The following is a 17,580-nucleotide window of genomic DNA, read 5'->3' as shown; positions in this document are numbered from 1 at the left end:
TATATCCAAAGTCCCTTCTTGCTGGGATACTGCAAACTGTCATAACACATACATCCCCCATCCCCTTGGCCATCCCCTAGGTTAGTGTGCACAGACTTACCCCATTACAACATCCCAGAGTTGCTGTGAAGCAGTCAGCTCCTGGTGAAGGGCATGTAGTTGTTTGGAGTCTTCCACCAGAATGAACACTGCTGCAAAGAATAATCTCATATAAGCATTTATCTTTGTTCTGGGATTATTTCTCAAGATAGATTCCTGGAAATTCGCTTACTGGCTTAGAAGATGTATGCATCTTAAATTCTGGTACTAGTTGAAAAACATGTGGTAATTCTCAAATTCCACTGGTATTTAGGCTTCACCTGGGGAAATCTGTTTACAAGATGCCATCCTGAAACACAACCAGCCTCCTTTTACCTCCCAGCCCTTCCCCTCTGCCTCCAGGAAGTCTGGGGAGGGGCTCCTCAAGCTGCTTCATTATCCAGTTTCCAGGTGGCCCTGTTGCAGGAGGAAGGAGCTGCTGCCTTCTACTTGTCCCAGTGCACCTCCCCTAGCACAAGCCTTGGGAAGCAACGGTCCCGGGGGGCTGCCACTGGCAGAATTTGCAAGAAGGTCTTTGGGCTGTAGCCCAGGTCCCAGTGGCTTTCCCCAAATGGGCAGTCTGGCCCTCACACACTGGACCGCAATCCCTGGCACTGAGTGCTGGGGACAGAGTCCCTCCTCCGGGCTCACCTGGCTGCACCCATTTCCCCTTCCAGGCCCCCTCTTCTGAACATTCCTGCCCCATAGGCTCCTGTGTCTTTGAGCCTAATGACCAGGGCCCAGTTGCTTCACCTTTACCCAAGACTCCCAAGCCTCCCTTCCCTCAGAGGCAGAGCACCATTTCCCCCAAGAAATCATTTGGGGCCTCTGTCTCCCCATCTGTGAAATGGTGAGCATCGGGTGGTGGCACCCACATTTTCAGTGCTGCTGTGAGGAGGGCAGTGTGGCCAACTAGGTTCTAAGAGTTTGCAGGAAAGTCTGGCTTCAGTGGGGAAACCAGGTGAGCCTCCACATTTTATCAGCATTCGGACTGGCTTAAGGCCTATTAGGGAAAAACTTGATCTTTGTTTTCGGATTTCTTCTCTGCTAAAGTTTAATTAGGACCAAAAGCCATTACAAGGCTGCTCAAGTGTCCTAGATATCTGGGACCAGATGAGGACCCAGAGGCCCAGAAAAGGCCTTGCCCAGATTTAGGCTGACTCCGTGCTGCCTCGCTCTGGGGGATACAAAGTCTGGTGGGAAAGCCGAGGGGGTCCGGTCAACAGGCATTTCACTTTGTGGTACACAGCAAAGCGCAGAGAAGAGAGTGCTGGCGCCGCTGGAGAATACCAAAAGGAACACGCTGGGTTGGGAGTGGTGGACAGAGGAAAGAGAAACCAGCGAGGAGTGCTGGGGGTTTCCAGTCAGGTGGTCTGCCTCAGTGGGCAAAGGGCTGGGCTCCGCTGTCCGACCCTCCTGGGCTGAATGACACTAGCTGACTGTGTAACAAGAAGCCAAGTCTAGAGGCCTCTGCAGCTCATGGGTAAACCAGGAGCGGATTCGTTAACAGGACCAACCCCATAACCCAAGGATTAGACGGGATGGTACACACCAGGGGTCTCGCTCGCCATCGCTGTTACAAACACTCCTTAAGCGCTGTTTTTACCTCTGGCCGCCACTCGTGTCCTAGACCCAGGAGCTACGTGCTTTGGGGTTGTGTCCCAGGCAGCCTTCTACCCGACTCTACCGGCCACCGAGGGCAGAAGAGGCGTCGCATTCAGAGCCAGGTCCTCACCAGCTAGGAGGAAATCCCCGGACTAACCGGGCCTCAGTTTCCTCTCGGTGCAATGGGAACAATTCCACCGCCGGCGGGAGATGTGGCGGAGGGAGCGTTCCCACACGCGTCAGGTTTTGCATGATTTCTCCGCTCCGTAACGGCCCGCACTCCCCGCGCCGAGCACACAGTAGGCGCTCCGGAAACGCTCTACGAAAGAAGGAACGGGCCACTTCCTGCCCCCAAGCGGACTCTCCGCAGGCAGGGTTCCCACCACTCCTCCTCAGAGGCCATGTGGCATTCCTGAGGGTGGGGGTGGGCGCAGGAAGAAGGTGCCCTCCCGGCCCCGCCCCCTCCGGGAGCGGTGGGCGGGACGAAGCCCCTGGCCGCCGACAGCCCGCCCCGCGGGAGGTGGGCGTAGCTCGCCGCGCTCCGCACAAAGTTTGTTTTCTCCCTCCCGGCGGGTGGGGGAGGGCGAGGAAAGCGCGGAGGGGGGGGGGGGGAGGAGAGGGGATCTGACGTCAGGCCGCGAGGTGCTTTCCAGCCGCGAGCTGTCAGGCCGAGTGTCAGGCCCGGCAGGTACGCGGCGCGCTCTCCCGGCGCCCCCCGCCCCCTGCCAGGACGCCCGGGACCAAGCCCGGGGCCGCGTGGACGGAAAAGCCGCTCCGAAAAGTCAGTGCGGGGCGCAGGAGGGAGACAGAGGCGGGCGGGGAACGCGCGGACAACTTGGAAAGTTTCTTTTTCTCCGCCGGGCGGGGGAGGGGGCGTCGTCCTGGCGCGTGAGAGTGTGGGTGTGTGAGCTCGGGTGTTTGTGAGCCCCGACTGCGGGGTGCGAGCGGGGGCCGGTGGGGGGAACTGTCCCATTCCCCCCGGTTGGAAGCTCTCGGGGCCCTTCTGGGGGGCCCAGCTCCTTACGATCCCAGCCTGTGAGAGGGCCGCCCCTGCCCCGGGCCGGGGTGAGCGCGCGGGGGGCGGGTTTGTTTGGTTTAAAAAGTGCACGTTGCTAACCGCCGGCAGTGCCCCCCCACCCCCCGCCGCGGCCGAGCCGAGGTGGGGGCCGTCGAGAGTGACAGCTGCGGGTGGGGGCAGCGGGAAGGGCCCGGGGCTGGGGGGCTGGGGAGCCCGCGCGAGTTCCCCTTTCCTGGAACAAAGGAAAGTCTGTCTCGGAGGCATCTGTCACTCCCAGACGGGCCAAGGAAGCAAGGCGCGTGGGGCCGGCGACCCGAAGAAAGTTTGTGTGCGTCCGGACCCTCGGGCCAGCCGAGCGTGAGCCGAGCCTCCCGCTGGGGAAGCGCGCAGTCTCCCGGGCAGGGGGCGGCCAACATGGAGTCTGGGCGCAGGGCTGGGGGGGGGCGGTGCGGAGGTGGGAGCCCAGCCCCCTCCCCTCCCCCTCCGGGCCGAGTTCGGAGCACAAAGCCGAGCGCGCAGGCTCGGCCATCCCCGCGCCCCGAAGAGTCAGCCAGCGCCGAGCGGCGGGGGAAGGGGGTGGGAACCAAACTTTTTCCTGCCCCGGGACAGACACGTGAGTTTTCTTTCTTCCAGAGCCCCCGCCCCACCACATTTCGGGTCCGAGGGGAAGCGGGGGTGCCGAGTCTGGCGCGGGGTAGGGGGCTGAGGGGTGCAGGCGCCCCTAGCGCAGGCCGATTCCCCGCCGCCCCGGGAGCCATGTGCTCCGACTAGGTCTGGGCCGCGGGGGAGGCTGCGCGCTTTGTGTGAACTGCTGGGAATGCAGCTTGAGTGCGCGGCCGGGGGAGTGTCGGGGCGAGCTGTGGGAGTTGTCAGAAAGTTCGTGCGGGAGTGGCCGCAGGTCGGCGTCGTGGAGTGTGTAGGAGGGTGCACCCGGTGTCGTGTCGTGAGGGTGCTGCCACAGGCCAGTTGGGGTAAGAATTGATCGCTGGTGTGATGACGTTTGGAGTTTCCCCAGAGTTCGTGGGTGGGCGGGTCGGTTGGAGTTTGTGGGTAGGCATGTATCCAGGAATTGGGCTGTGTCGTGGGTACCAGTTGTTCGTGCTGGACGTGGGATTCAGTAAACTATGTGGGTGCTGTGTTTGTCGGTGAAAATCATGGTGGTTCTAGGAGCTCAGCGATGGTTTGGTGCCTGTTATCTCAGCGCTGTTAAGAAGGTTGCCTGGTGGTGAGGGCGTGTGTGTCTGTCTCGTTGGGGGTGGGGGGCGGTGTATGTTGGAACCTCCGGGATTGTAAACTGGGGTACAGGACACCAGTGGAGAGAGGTCTGTGTAGACTGAAGGGTCATCTCCGTGGGCCACTTCGGGAACCCTGCAGACTGGGACTTGGCTGGTAGCCAGGGTGGAATTTGTACAGATAACCCTGAGTAAACTTCTCATAGCTTGCCAGAGCTGCATCCCCGAGCCCAGATCCCAGCTGCCCTAGCCAGCTAGACCTCAGAAACTTGACTTCAGAAAGCAGCCTGCTCTTGGTGTTCTCTGAGGAGTGGCACCTCTAACCAATGCCTGTCTCACCTCCAGGTGGCCTGGCTGGGAGGGTAGACCCTTCCCTCGAAAGCCTGGCCTAGCCAGCCCAGATATCTGGGCTCTGGCCCAAGTCGAGGAAACAAAACCTGGGAGATGCCAGAGTCTGTTGGCCCAGCCTGCTGGGTAGCTGTTAAAAGGCTGAGGAGGGAGGAGCCTCCAGATTCTGGCATTAGCTTGCCCTGGAACTTTTGGTTTTAAAATGTAAATCTCTTTTGCGTGTGTGAACAAGAAGTTTGTCAGGGGGATGAGCAACTGAGTTGGGTTGTCTAGGGAAACACCTTCCTTCATTTGACAGGTGAAGAGGGGGCTCAAGCCCAGAGAGGAGAGCACACTTGCCAAGGTCACATAGCCAAGATGGGAAAACCAGAGCCCAGCCTTGCTCATTTATCTGAATTTTTGAGGAGTTGATTCATGGACCAAGCCAGGGGCTTAGATGACAAAGGAGAATGTCTGAGACAACCAATAGGGATGACTCAACACTCTTCTCTGCATGGTACACAGTAGGTGCAGTAAATGTTATGTGGATTGCTGTAGGGACATGGTGATTAATAAACTTTCCAGACCTGGGCAGCAAGATGGTATAGACTTTGGAGGTTTGAGAGGAGTTGGTTGGTGATGGTGGCAAACCTTGGTCCAAACCATATTTCCATACCATATCCTGGAGTTGTAATTTTTTTTTTTCATAACAGTTTTCTTGAGATGTAACTCCCATACCATACAACTTACCCATTTAAAGCAAACAAGTAATGGTTTAGTATATTCACAACTATGTAGCTACCACCACAGTCAATTGTAGAACATTTTTATCACCTTAAAAAGAAACTCCATACCCCTTTAGCTATCATCCTTCTCTTCCCGTCCAGCCTCTTCTAAATATTTCATTAAGTTGGAATCATATGTGTTCTTTGTGACTTGCTTCTTTCACTTAGCATATTTTCAAGGCTCATCCACACTGTAATGTGGATCAGGACTTAGCAACTTTTTGTGGCCAAATAATATTCCACTGTGTGGATGGACTACATTTTTGCTTATCCATTCCTCTGTCGATGGACACTTGGGTTGTTTCCACCTTCTGGCTATTACGAGTAACGTTGCTGTAAACATTTCTGTTGAAGGCTTTGTGTAAACATAAGTTTTTCATTTCTCTTTGGAAGGTGCCTAGGAATGAAATTACTGGATCTCATGGTACCTGTTTAAGTTAAGGGCTTTCTCTCTGGGCCTTGGTTATCTTACTTATAAAATGACAATAATAGTAGTATCTCTCTTAACAAGGGCTTTGTGAGGATTGAATGAGATAATAAGTGTGAAGTGCTCAGTACAGAGCATGGAAAACAGACTCTAGTGGTAGCTATAATTATTTCTAGTCCAGTACTGCTTATTAATAAGCTGCCATTTATTTCAGTAGTCATCTACTGGCCCTGTGAAATGGAGGCATCTTGGACTCATCCCTTCTAGGTTGCCCAGGCCATGGTATAGCCTGAGACTTTGATTTGCTATTCCCCCATTTCTGGTGTCCCAAGTTCTAATAATGATGTGTTTGGGGACAGGGAAAGGGTGAGAGGCAATGTGTGGTAATAATGTCCCCATCCCCTTTGTCACTTGTTCCAGGCTTGCCCAAGGTCCAGCCTAGCCCCTAGACACCATGTCAGACAGTGATCTGGGTGAGGATGAAGGCCTCCTCTCCCTGGCAGGCAAGAGGAAGCGCAGAGGGAACCTGCCCAAAGAGTCGGTGAAGATCCTCCGGGACTGGCTGTACTTGCATCGCTACAACGCCTACCCCTCAGAACAGGAGAAGCTGAGCCTTTCTGGACAGACCAACCTGTCAGTGCTGCAGGTAAGAAGCAAGCAGCGGGAGACCTGGGTTCTAGTCCTGTCTAAGCCCTGTCACTAATGCACTTTGTGACCCCATGAGGAACTACCTCCCTCCCCTCCCCCCCCCCCCCCCCCCCCCCCCCCCCCCCCCCCCCGACTCTCCCTGCCTCATGGGAAGACAATGACATGAAGTCCTTGAGCTAGATACCAGTTTTGGAGAGTTCTGAAGAGGCAAGGCGTCATTATTAAAGTCTTGATGTCATAACAATGAAGGCCATGGGAAGGCTAGAAGGCACTGAGTGTTTGGGATTTGGCCTCCAGCCCCAGAGCAGTGTTTGGATAGTGACTTGGTTATAGAAAGGCAGCTAGTGGTCTGCAGTGTGGTTAAAAAATGAGTTGGGATCACGGTCAAGGAAAGGTCAGAGAATTCAGAGGTTCTGGGTTCAAAACCCAGTTCTGCTACATAGGAGCTGTAGACATCTTGATTGCTCTCATCTGTAAAGTGGGGATTAGAATCTTCCCCTGCCTGAATTGTTAATAAGGAGCAGATTCAGAATTGGATGTGAAAGTGCTGACTGGCTGGCTCAGCCAGTGGAATGTGCGACTCTTGATCTTGGGGTTGTGAGTTCGAGCCCCAGGTTGGGTATAGAGATTACTTAAAAATAAATTTTAAAAAAATTTTTGTTAACGTTTATTTTTGAGAGAGAGAGAAAGAGAAAGACAGCACAAGCAGGGGTAGGGCAGAGAGAGAGGGAGAGAGTGCCCCAAAAATCTTGAGGCACCTAGTTGGCTCAGTCAGTTAAGCATCCAACTTCGGCTCAGGTCATGATCTCACAGTTCATGGGTTGGAGGCCCATGTTGGGCTTTGCACTGACGGCTCAGAGCCTAGAGCCTGCTTTGGATTCTGTGTCTCCCTCTCTGCACCTCCCCTGCTTGCACTCTGTGTGTGTGTGTGTGTCTCTCTCAAAAATAAACGAACATTAAAAAAATATTTTTAAATAAAATCTTAAAAAAAAAAAGAAAGAAAGAAAATAGGGGCACCTGGTGGCTTAGTCAGTTAAGTGTCTGACTCTTGGTTTTGGTTCAGGTCATGATCCCACAGTTTCCTTGAGTTCAAGCCCCGAATCAGGCTCCCAGCTTACAGTGCGGAGCCTGCTTAGGATTCTCTCTCTCTCATCCTCTCTCTCTCTCTCTGCCCCTCCCCCACTCACACTGTCTCTGTCAAAATAAATATATAAACTTTAAAAGGGAGAGAGAAACAAGGTAAGTGCTTTGTAAACCTTGCACATGAGCATATCTGAAAATTGTGTTATCTACTTTTTGTCAGAGTGCAAGGTATTATCTCCTTTGAACTGCCCCAACTGCTGATATGTAGGTGTGGTTCTGTTTTCAAAGTGCTGAGGCAGGACACCCTGGACTACCACTACTTTGCTTCCAGCTTGGCTCTCACCTACCTGAGAGACACAGAGCAGTCCCTCAGCCTAACGAAGGCCCACCCCCTACCCCACTGGACCCCAGTGCTTCCGTCATGAGCCAGCTAAGCCTCACCCTAAGCCCCTCTGCCACCTGTTCTACCTCTGTCTTTTCCTAGCCTATTACTTCAATCTATGATGCTGTCTCTCCCTCCTTCCCTGACTCTACTCTGAACCTCCCATCTCTTCCCAGCTCCCATCCCTCCTCCATGATGCCTCATGGTGAGTATTCAGCCCTTAGAACTCCTGTCACCTGACTTTATACTTTCTGGGTAGTGGTTAATGGGAGTGTGTCTGCAAGAAAGGCTCTAGAATTACAGACCCTGACTCAGATCCCATCTTCTCCACAAGAGGAAGCCTGGACGTTGGCCAGGTCCACTGCCTTTTCCTGAGCCTCATTTCCTCAACTGAGAAAGGGAGATGATTGTTGGCACTTTCATAGCACATAAGGGGGAGGAACGGAGAAGACAAATTCAAGGCTCACTGTGAAGTGAGCACAGAGTGGGTGTTTCTGCTCTTCTCCTCATCTCTCCTAGATCATAGGTCTTGGACTGACCCCACATGTCTAGTAGCAGTGCCTAGTATTTCATAGTATACCACTGAGCACTCCCAACTACAGTTGACATCTCAGAAAGGAACCAGACACATCCCTACCTTCAAGGAATATCTAGTCTAGGATGGGAAATTGAGGGAAGACCTAGCCATTGGTGTTTGCAAAAAGTGATCACTGCTGGGACAAAGGCAGCAGAGACCCAGGCAGGGCTTCTAAGCCAGTCTGGAGCTTCAAAAGGCCTCCCAGAAGAAGTGGACTTGAACTACGGGATGTAGAACAACACAGGCCAAAGGCTGGAACCTGAGAACCAGGATTACTTAGATAGGCTCTTTGTTGGTCTTCTGCCTCCAGCCTTTTTCCCTCAGTCCATTCTCACCTCTCTCTCTCTCTTTTTTTTTTTTAAGTTTATTTATTTTTCAGAGAGACAGAGACAGCTTGAGCAGGGGAGAGGCAGAGAGAGAGGGAGAATCTCAAGGAGGCTCCCCGTTGTCAGCACAGACTCCGAGGTGGGCTTGAACTCATGAAACAGTGAGATCATGACCTGAGCCAAAGTCTGATGCTTAACTGACTGAGCTACCCAGGCACCCCATGAATTGGGTTTACTAATCGGTTCATGAAATGGACAGCATCTTATCTAACAAGTAGAGAAATGTTCCCCTCAGCCCATTCTCTTGAACACACAAGTATAAATCTGATTATGCCATACACTCCATGGATCCCATTGTCCTCTGGATAGAGTCTAAACTCAAGAGCTCATCAGCCTCATCTCTCAGTCCTTCCTTTCTCTGAGGCCTGTGAACCTTCGGACCTCTGGGCCTCTGGGCCTTCTCCTGTGGCTTCTTCCTGACTTTTCTGAACTGGCACACTCCATTTAAGCATTTCCTCATGAAAGCATTCTTTGCCTGGCTTTGAGGCCACTGCTGTGTATTCCTGGTACACCTCATACCTGTGCTGTCAAACCACACATCATACTGTATTGAAATTGCTTTTTGTCAGGGTCACTGTTTCTTATATCTGAGTAATGTACCAGTTTCTTTTAAAGAAGTTATTTTTCATGGACCTGCTTCCTCCTGTCATGTTGACTTGAAACATTTTTATTATCATTATCGTTTAAGCACATACAAACATAAAACTGGGTTTAAAAAAAAAAAAACAACTTCTTGCTTTTGCTCCTATAAATTGTAAAATAACCAGTTTTCCAAAGTAAATAAATATCAAACCAATGAGACTCTATTAACTGCATTAATGTAAAACGGTAGGTGGGGATGGTGTTTGGCTGACTGGGCTGTGGTGTTGTAGTATGAAAAAGGCACAGACTCTGGAGTTGAGCAAGTCTGGATTACCAGAGGCCATGGTGCTCCTACTCGAGATCGGAATGGAAACATAAAGTTAAACCTTTTTGTGAGAACTAGTGGATCCCTGGAGGATATATCCCTGATCCCATTTAGAGAAATATAGGTCTGGGGCAAGGATTTGCTTTTGGAAACTTCTGAGGAAGGGCACCTGGATCCTGGCGTGTTCTGGTGGGAAAGGTTCCATTGGTGGCCTCCCTGCTCTAGAGTCATGCTGAGAGTTAAGGAGCAGTGGGGACCATGTGGCCCTTGGTGGAAACTATACCATGAATCCCAAATGGCCCCTATCCATACACCTCTGGTTGGTAGTCTTACAGGCACCTCGGATTTCTCGATTGGAAAGCTTCTCCAAGCTGGCTCCTGCTCTTTCTAAGGGGTTCCCCTCAACTGCCCTTTCTCAGCTCATTTGGTCAATCACCAAATCCTAAACATTCACCCCTTAAATATTTCTATAATATGGCTTTCCTATACCACTTGTCACTCTATTTAAAACCCTTCAATGAGTCTTACCAACCTAATGACAATATTACTTGACCCTGTCTGCAGAGCGGGCCTCATCCCTTCCCCCGATATTCATGCCACACTGATCAGTACCCCAGACCACTTTGTTCCCACTACTGACCAGGGAGACCCCCAACCCTCAAAGGAGATGTGTGCTCCCACAGTACCAGGACTGGGTCAGCATTTGGACAATGAACTATAACTGCTTTTTAGAACACACCAAACTCCAGAGGCCAAGTCTTACTTAACACTGGATCCCAAGTGTTTAGCTCAATGCCTGGTATCTGGTAGGTGCTCAGTAAATAATTGTTGAATTGATGGAAAATGAAGAAGTCCTGGAAATGTCAACAGGCAGGACCTCAAAAGTAAGGAAATGTAGGGGCCCCTCAATTGGGAAAAATTGCCTTAAGTCCCTGGAGGCATCTCTTTTTCCTATATTTAATTTTAAAAATTTTGCTGTTTATTAAGAACATTTGCAAATATCCACAAAAGAGAATATTTTAATGCACTCCTGGTACCAATCACCTGGCTTCAACAAGCATCAGCATTTTGCCAAGCTTGTTTTCTCTCTCCCTGGGGACAGCTCTTTTGATTGTCTCCTTTAACTGGCCCAGGAGCAATCTCATTAGCAAGTCAATGAGTCATTTAACTAACTGGTTTGCTGGTACTGGCCTGGGGCTAGGCAGTTGGGAGGGTAAGACCAAAAAAAAAAAAGTCATTTTTGAAGGGTTTTCACTGGTCCCTGTGACACCCTATAAGCCCACTTTATTGCTGTGGTTTCTGACTGTTCTCAGGGGCCGTTTGCCTATTGGGGAGGGAAGGGTAACCTGGCAGAGGGGGCTCAGGCCCCACTCTTTCACTCTACTACTGATGGGGTAGTCCTGTGTGCTGGAAACTGGTAGAACAGGCACTATCCCTGCCCTTGGGTAGGGTCCTGTGGGGAGGGAAGACAATATTTAGTGAACTAAGAATTCAGTGTAACTAGTAACTCCCAATGTAATTGGTATAAAAAAAAAAAAGACACCAATGTGGGGTCAGCTGAGCTCCCCATTCCTTGAAGTCTCCATTCAAATGCAGCTTCCTAAGAGAAGCCTTTCCCAAAGCTGGAGGGAGGGTGAGGGATGGGGGAGGTTAAACCATTGGTTCCTGAGCCCGGGGAAGCAGAACTTGGGGGAGCTTGTTTAAAAATACACATTCCTGGGGCACCTGGGTGGCTAAGTCAGTTAAGCGGCAGACTTTGTCTCGGGTCATGATCTCATGGTTCGTGGGTTTGAGTCCTCTCTCTGCCCCTCCCCCACGCTCGCGCGCTCTCTCACTCTCTTTCTGTCAAAGATAAACATTAAAAGAAATAAAAATAACACATTCCTGATCCTGCCACCATCACTGGATCTATAGAGCAGATGAGAGATAGTGTTTTTTTGTTTTGTTTGTTTTTTAAAATAATCTCCACACCTAACGTGGGGCTCAAACTCACAACCGGGAGATAAGAGTCGCATACTCTTCCAGCTGAGTGAGCCAGGCACCCCAAGATAGTTACTTTTTTAAGTCCCCCTCAAGGGGATTCTGATAGCCACATGACTTTAAGAACACCTGGGTATGGGTGGTCACAACACACGTTGAAGGTACAGTGATGTTTAGGGAAGGTCTTTTCCATGCCCTTCACTTACTCCCTTTTGTTTCTTTCACAGTTGAAAAGACATTAAAATTAAAGCACTTGTGTTGCCTTCTTCAAAGGCCCTCCTCTGATCCTCATGGCCTTCATCAGCTTCCTGGTGCTCCCCCCCTCAACTCCCATTTGCCACAGTGATTCCTCCCACATTCTTCATCCCAGCCACTGATTAAAAAAAAAAAAAAAAAAATACTGGCAGGACAGCAGGCTTTCAGATAGGGGCCCTGTTTTATGGTAGAGAGAGGCTTTCAGGCACCCAGCCTGTGTTGTGCCATATCAATGACAGAATTCACCTTGGCATTCTCCCTACCAACTCCCCAAGGACCTTGAGTGGGGGTAAGCCAAATACACTCTTTTCCTGACTTGGGCATGGGTTGGGCAGCTGGAAGGGGCTACAGAGAATCCTGATAGCCTACCCTCACAGCTGGCACTAGTGGTGCACTCAGGCCTCCTGCCCTTGCCTGGCCCCCCTCAGCTGTGCATTTCTATCGGATGAGAAGACAAAACAGACAGTATGCTGCCAAGTTTTCTGTGGACCAGGGTGAGCATGTGGAAAAGTATATGTGGGGGCGGGGGGTGTTTCCCTGCTGTTCTTTTCCCAGAATTCTAAGCCAAAATGGGAGGCGCAGCTAGGGGCTAGGTGCCCACACAGCTGCTAGTAAACGCCTAAGCTCCCCTCCCCAAGACTGCTTTCTCAACAGAAATGCTCATCCCTACTTCACTTGACCCAGGTCACTGTGACCTGACCATCTCCCCCACATGGAGAGCTAAGGTGAGCAGGCTCAGTATCCTCTGGTAGCACAGGTAGCAGGGAAGGCAGCTGCAGGATGCAGAAATGGTAGCATCTGAGCAAGCAGAGAAGGCTTCGGTCTCTTCACCTGGCAGTGGGGATTGCTTGAAACAGAGTCCAGCCTTCAAACTGGTGACCTTGAGCAAGTTACTGAAGCCCTCTCTGATCAGGGCCTCTGTTCACTGGTTCAAATAAAGTGATCATCACAGAATCTGTCTCATAAGCTATAGAATAAATGAGTAATTAGATGAGAAATGTTCAGAACAGCACCTGATTGGTTTTAGGATTATGATCATCATTATTCAGTTATCTGTTCTGTTTGGTAAGGCACAGCAAAGCACGGTAAGAGCAGCAGTAGGGGCCCTAAAGCCAGGAGACCTGGCTCTACACTTGGAGCCTGTGTGACTTTGGGCAAATTCTTTGTCTTTCAAGAGTTTGGTTCCCTTTTTAGTACTTCAGGGACACTGCTCACTGCCTTCCAGGCTTGTACGCAGATTAAACATAACACAAGTGAGGGGCACCTGGGTGGCTCAGTCAGTTAAGCGTCCGACTTCGGCTCAGGTCACGATCTGGCAGTTTGTGAGTTTGAGCCCCACATCGGGCTCTGTGCAGACAGCTCGGAGCCTGGAGCCTACTTCAGATTCTGTGTCTCCCCCTCTCTCTGCCCCTCCCCTGCTCACACTCTGTCTCTCAATAATAAATAAACGTTAAAAAAAAAAAAAAAAAGTAACACAAGTGAGATGGCTGGCATGATACTTGGTATCAAAGGTGCTTGTTCCTTTCCTTTGCCGCGCCCAGCCGTTCAGCCTTACCTCTCTCTGGGGCTCCCCTGCAGCTATAGAGCATTCAGGTCAGCCAGTGTCACTGATGACTGGTGTTGTGTGTGCTCACGTGTACTGGGAAGACCATAGAGATGAAGAAAAGTGAATGAAAATCCCCCACATCAGGCTGGAATGGAGAGGAAAGAGAAGCCACAAGGCTCTGGATCTGTCCTGACCAGGATCTTTCCCAGCCTGACAGGGCCAGGAGCCTAGTGGTGCCTGCACCTGTGGAATGGGTACAGCTGCAGCCTGCTGGGCAAGGAGCCATGCCAACTCCAGGCACCAGCTCCTGTCATAGGTGGTTGTCCGATTGGCTGGGTAGAGGCAGATAGAGTCCACAGAAAGAAGGTACCCAGGGGCTTGTCCTGGGGATGGGCCGAGAAAGGTGATAAGCAGGGGTAGAAACTGGTACGGGAGCCCTAAGGAAAGCTGGGCCTTTGATCCATTCAGTAAACAGTAATGTTAGGCATTACTGCAGCCCACACAGTTCCCAATATCCCAGCACATAGGAGGTAAGGGGGAGAGGGTTCCTGTCTTTGCCCCCTACAGCAGCTGGTGCTTGCTTGGTGAATATCTGTTGATAAACTGGAAGAAGAGACAAGGGTCAGGAGAAGGATCTACAGTGTGAAATGTAGGTCAGGCCACTCTTGAGGCCCTTTAGTGGTTTCTCCTGGTGTTCTGGCCAGTGGGATAAGCCCTGCCTGCTTCTATCAGTTCTATCCTGAGTCCCCAAAGACTAGATCGGGTATTCCCATTATTGTCCCCTCCACTGGACCTTCCCTTCATTGGCTGAATCATAGTTGCAATTTTATATTCACTTGTATGATGACTTCAGTTCTCAGTTCCTAACACAAATGTGTCTGAGGACTGGGATTGTGTCTCTATTGTTTGGCTGCTGTGTTTCTGGGGCCAGGAACTTAGGTGCTTCATAGCTGGTTTTGATTGAGTGAACTGACTCCAGACTCCTACGCATTCCAGATATGTAACTGGTTCATCAACGCCCGGCGGCGGCTTCTACCAGACATGCTTCGGAAGGATGGCAAAGACCCCAACCAATTCACCATCTCTCGCCGCGGGGGTAAGGCCTCAGATGTGGCCCTGCCCCGTGGCAGCAGCCCCTCGGTGCTGGCTGTGTCTGTACCGGCCCCCACCAACGTGCTCTCCTTGTCTGTGTGCTCCATGCCACTCCACCCAGGCCAGGGGGAAAAGCCAGCAGCCCCCTTCCCACAAGGGGAGCTGGAGCCTCGTAAGCCCCTGGTGAGCCCTGGCAACACACTCACCCTACTGACCAGGGCTGAAGCCGGAAGCCCCACAGGTGGACTCTTCAACACACCACCGCCCACACCCCCAGAGCAGGACAAGGAGGACTTCAGTAGCTTTCAGCTGCTGGTGGAGGTGGCGCTACAGAGGGCTGCTGAGATGGAGCTTCAGAAGCAGCAGGACCCATCACCCCCCTTACTGCACACTCCTATTCCCTTAGTCTCTGAAAACCCCAAGTAGGCATCTGCCAAAAGGGGTGCTCGAGGCTCGAGCCAGCTGTCCTGGGTTTCCATTTTGGTTCCCTTTCATACAGAGGGTTTTCTTTGGATCACTGCCAAACATCGGGGTCATCTCCTCTGTCCAGAGGTCTTCAGCAGGGAGATGCCAGCTGGTGTCACTGCACTGTGATGGGGACCTCTCTGCTGACTGCCATTTCTCCAGGCCTCCTCAGTGATGAGATTGAGATCGGAGACAGGCATGGTGCTGCTGCTGCTTCTCCAGAGAATGCCCAGGACACCTTTGTTCCAGCCTGCTTTCCTAGGCTGGGCACAGGAAACCTACTACATTCAGACCTATGCCCCTGAGCTGGGCCTCTTTTTTGTTAAGCCAAGTGTGGACATTCCAAGTTCGTAAGTGTGAACAAAAGAGAAGAGGAACCCAGAAGATGTAACAGAACTGACTCCAGTTGAATGTTTAGGTTTTCACTAAACTTTGTGTTTATTTTTCCCTTTTTGCTGGGGTTTGCATTAATGGAGTAGTTAGCCCAGGTGTGGGGAGTGAGTGTGTTACGTGATGGAGTCTGATGAACTGAGAACCATGCACCACTGCAACTGGTGTTTTACAAGGAAGGAGTATTTTTATTTTGGGGACCAGCTAACTCTCAATTCCAAAACATTGTTGTATTGTTGTTTTGATTTACCAAAAAAAGAAAAAAAAAAATCTGGGGCTTTGGCTTTTCTGCATCAGGCACAGAAGGGAATAAAGCCTTCTTAAGTATAAAGAGAGGGTCCAACAGAGAATCTGACCAAACCTTCTAAGCACAGAGCAGAGAAGGATGATAAAACCAGAGAGGTGTTTTTTTTTTTGGGGGGGGGGGGGTGTTATTTTTTTTTTATTTTATTTTTTACTATATTTTGGGGAATGGGGGAAGTAAGCTAGACCAAGGCAGTGGGTTTTTTGGTTGTTGATTTTTTTTTTTCCTCTTTAATGTTTTCCCCTTCTTTATCCTTGAAAGCTTCGCCCTGCAGCCTGAGTTTTGAATACCTTTAAGAACTTGGATTAGTGGGACCAGAATGTCAAAAGCTCCCGGTAGCTCCTACTTGGAGAGAAGTGAGCCATCTACTGGTCAGGAAGCCCTGTAGCCGACTCAAGTGGGCAGCTTTTCCCACGATGGTGGCAAGAAACTATTCCTGGAAGAAGTAAGGAATGGTGCCCCCAGCTGCTGAGGAACTGCCTTTTAAGGAGGCTGGGGCTGGAAATCAGTTATGAAGCCTGTTCACTGTGTCTTTGTGTTGCACCTTTTTTTTAAATTGGAGTTGCAGAGGCCTCTGCCCTGAACTTCACAGTGAAACAAATCATAGTTGGTCTTACTCTTCTCCCTGCTCCCCATTTTTTATTTTGCTGTCTCACTGCTGACAGCATTCAACAGCAATATGCCCCATCTTTTTATATATCCTAAGAAACACTAATCCTAGGTTATTATTAGCCAAAATATTTTTGTTCCGAATAACATTGTTACTGGGCCAAAAGACCAGTCAGGAGCCCCCAGCCTGTAGTTTCCTGAAGTTGCCAAGTCAGACACAAGGGGGAGATTCCTGGGGAGTGACTGACTTGGGTGGACCTGGCCAGAAGAAAGGCAGCAACATGTGTTCTGTCCTTTCTGGGATGATCCCTGAAGTTTTCAGGGAGGCTACCCAACTTCTCAGTAGCTCAGCCTACCCATTGCTATGGGAATGGGGATTGGTTATTTAAGGAGATGGAGCTTTGCTCTGAGTGGGCAAGTTTCCTAGGCTCTCTCTTTTGCCGCCCCACTGCCTCCTTGCATGTCCCAGGGGGATCAGGGATCCTCACCCTCCTGAGGCCCAGCTGGGAAAGAAAGAACATAGCACCTTCAAAATTAGTTGAAGTTGCTGTTTGCCCAGCTTCTTCTACCCCACCCACGTGTGTGAGCCCAGGTCTAGTGTGACTGTTGGGAGATGCTTTTAGCAAGGGACCCTGGAAGTGTGTCGGGCTGGGGTGGTGCACTGAGCGGTAGAGGTGGTGAGGGGTGAGGGAGCCATGCTGCTGAATTCTGGTTGGCATTCCCCCCTTGTGCAAGATGGGGAGGCTGGGGGTGGGGCAGCCTCTGCTTGGTTCGGTTGTGAGATAAACCTGGAGAAGACAGTTATCCCGTTGAATTATTTGAGCAAAAAACTACTGTAAATAACTTTTGATTTTGTCTTTTGTCAAATAAAGTTTGTTTTTGGTTTTTGTTTTGTTTTTTAAAGCAGAAACAGATTGACCCACCATGACCCTGGGCCCAGCCTGGAGATAGGGCAATTGCTGAGTTCTTACTAGGCCTTACTGCTTTCCCCTCCCTCTAGTAGCCACCTGTAAGTGTTGTACGCCCTATGTCCTTATTTCCTTGGCTTCAGTCCTGTTCCATATCCCATTCATCACGGTGTGCAGGGAGCCTATGCATCCCAAGCTGAACCAGTCTTCCCTGGGATAGTCAGGCTTTGAGGTTGGTGAGTGGTGAGGGAACTTAGGGAGCTAGCAAATTTATCCTCCCCCTCAACCAGTGAGGAAAGCCCAGGACTGCAGTATGATGCCAGCACACACAAAAAGGCAGAGATGAAATAGATGCTCTAGTCATGTCTGAAAGTGGTACCACCTCTGGACTTCCCTATTATGTAAGCACTAAATTCCCCTTTTTTGCTTAAGCTAGCTGTAGGTTTCATTTATTTCATAATGAAATGACTGTACACTTAATTGCAGCCCAAATGGTGCGAAATCAAGGACTGAAGCCGTAAAGGGTCTTGCTTTATGCCCGGGCCTACACAGTGTTGCAGTATTCATTATTGCTTT

The 17,580-nt window shown here is 50.7% G+C and overlaps 2 protein-coding genes across 5 annotated transcripts; one reads left to right on the top strand and one right to left on the bottom strand.

Moving 5' to 3' along the window:
• Positions 1-76: 76 nt before the first annotated feature.
• On the bottom strand, positions 77-3,117 carry LOC122467044. Its single transcript, XM_043553302.1, has 3 exons — positions 3,042-3,117; positions 1,814-2,246; positions 77-191 (listed from the first exon to the last, which is right to left on the bottom strand). The coding sequence occupies exons 1-3, from the start codon at positions 3,115-3,117 to the stop codon at positions 77-79; spliced, it is 624 nt and encodes a 207-aa protein (XP_043409237.1).
• On the top strand, positions 2,125-16,981 carry TGIF2 (TGFB induced factor homeobox 2). 4 transcript variants are annotated; one of them, XM_043602438.1, is made up of 3 exons: positions 2,125-2,233; positions 5,893-6,118; positions 14,233-16,981. In XM_043602438.1, exons 2-3 carry the CDS (start codon positions 5,927-5,929, stop codon positions 14,752-14,754), a joined length of 714 nt encoding a protein of 237 aa, XP_043458373.1. In that variant the 5' UTR covers positions 2,125-2,233; positions 5,893-5,926; the 3' UTR covers positions 14,755-16,981. The 4 variants fall into 4 exon arrangements, with proteins under 4 accessions (XP_043458373.1, XP_043458371.1, XP_043458374.1 ...); XM_043602436.1 differs by having other exon boundaries at positions 2,211-2,464; XM_043602439.1 differs by lacking the exon at positions 2,125-2,233 and adding an exon at positions 2,302-2,371.
• Positions 16,982-17,580: the final 599 nt, after the last annotated feature.

Source organism: Prionailurus bengalensis, chromosome A3, assembly GCF_016509475.1.
Source record: "Prionailurus bengalensis isolate Pbe53 chromosome A3, Fcat_Pben_1.1_paternal_pri, whole genome shotgun sequence".
Classification (NCBI taxonomy): domain Eukaryota; kingdom Metazoa; phylum Chordata; class Mammalia; order Carnivora; family Felidae; genus Prionailurus; species Prionailurus bengalensis.
This window is presented reverse-complemented; position numbering and strand designations above follow the sequence as displayed.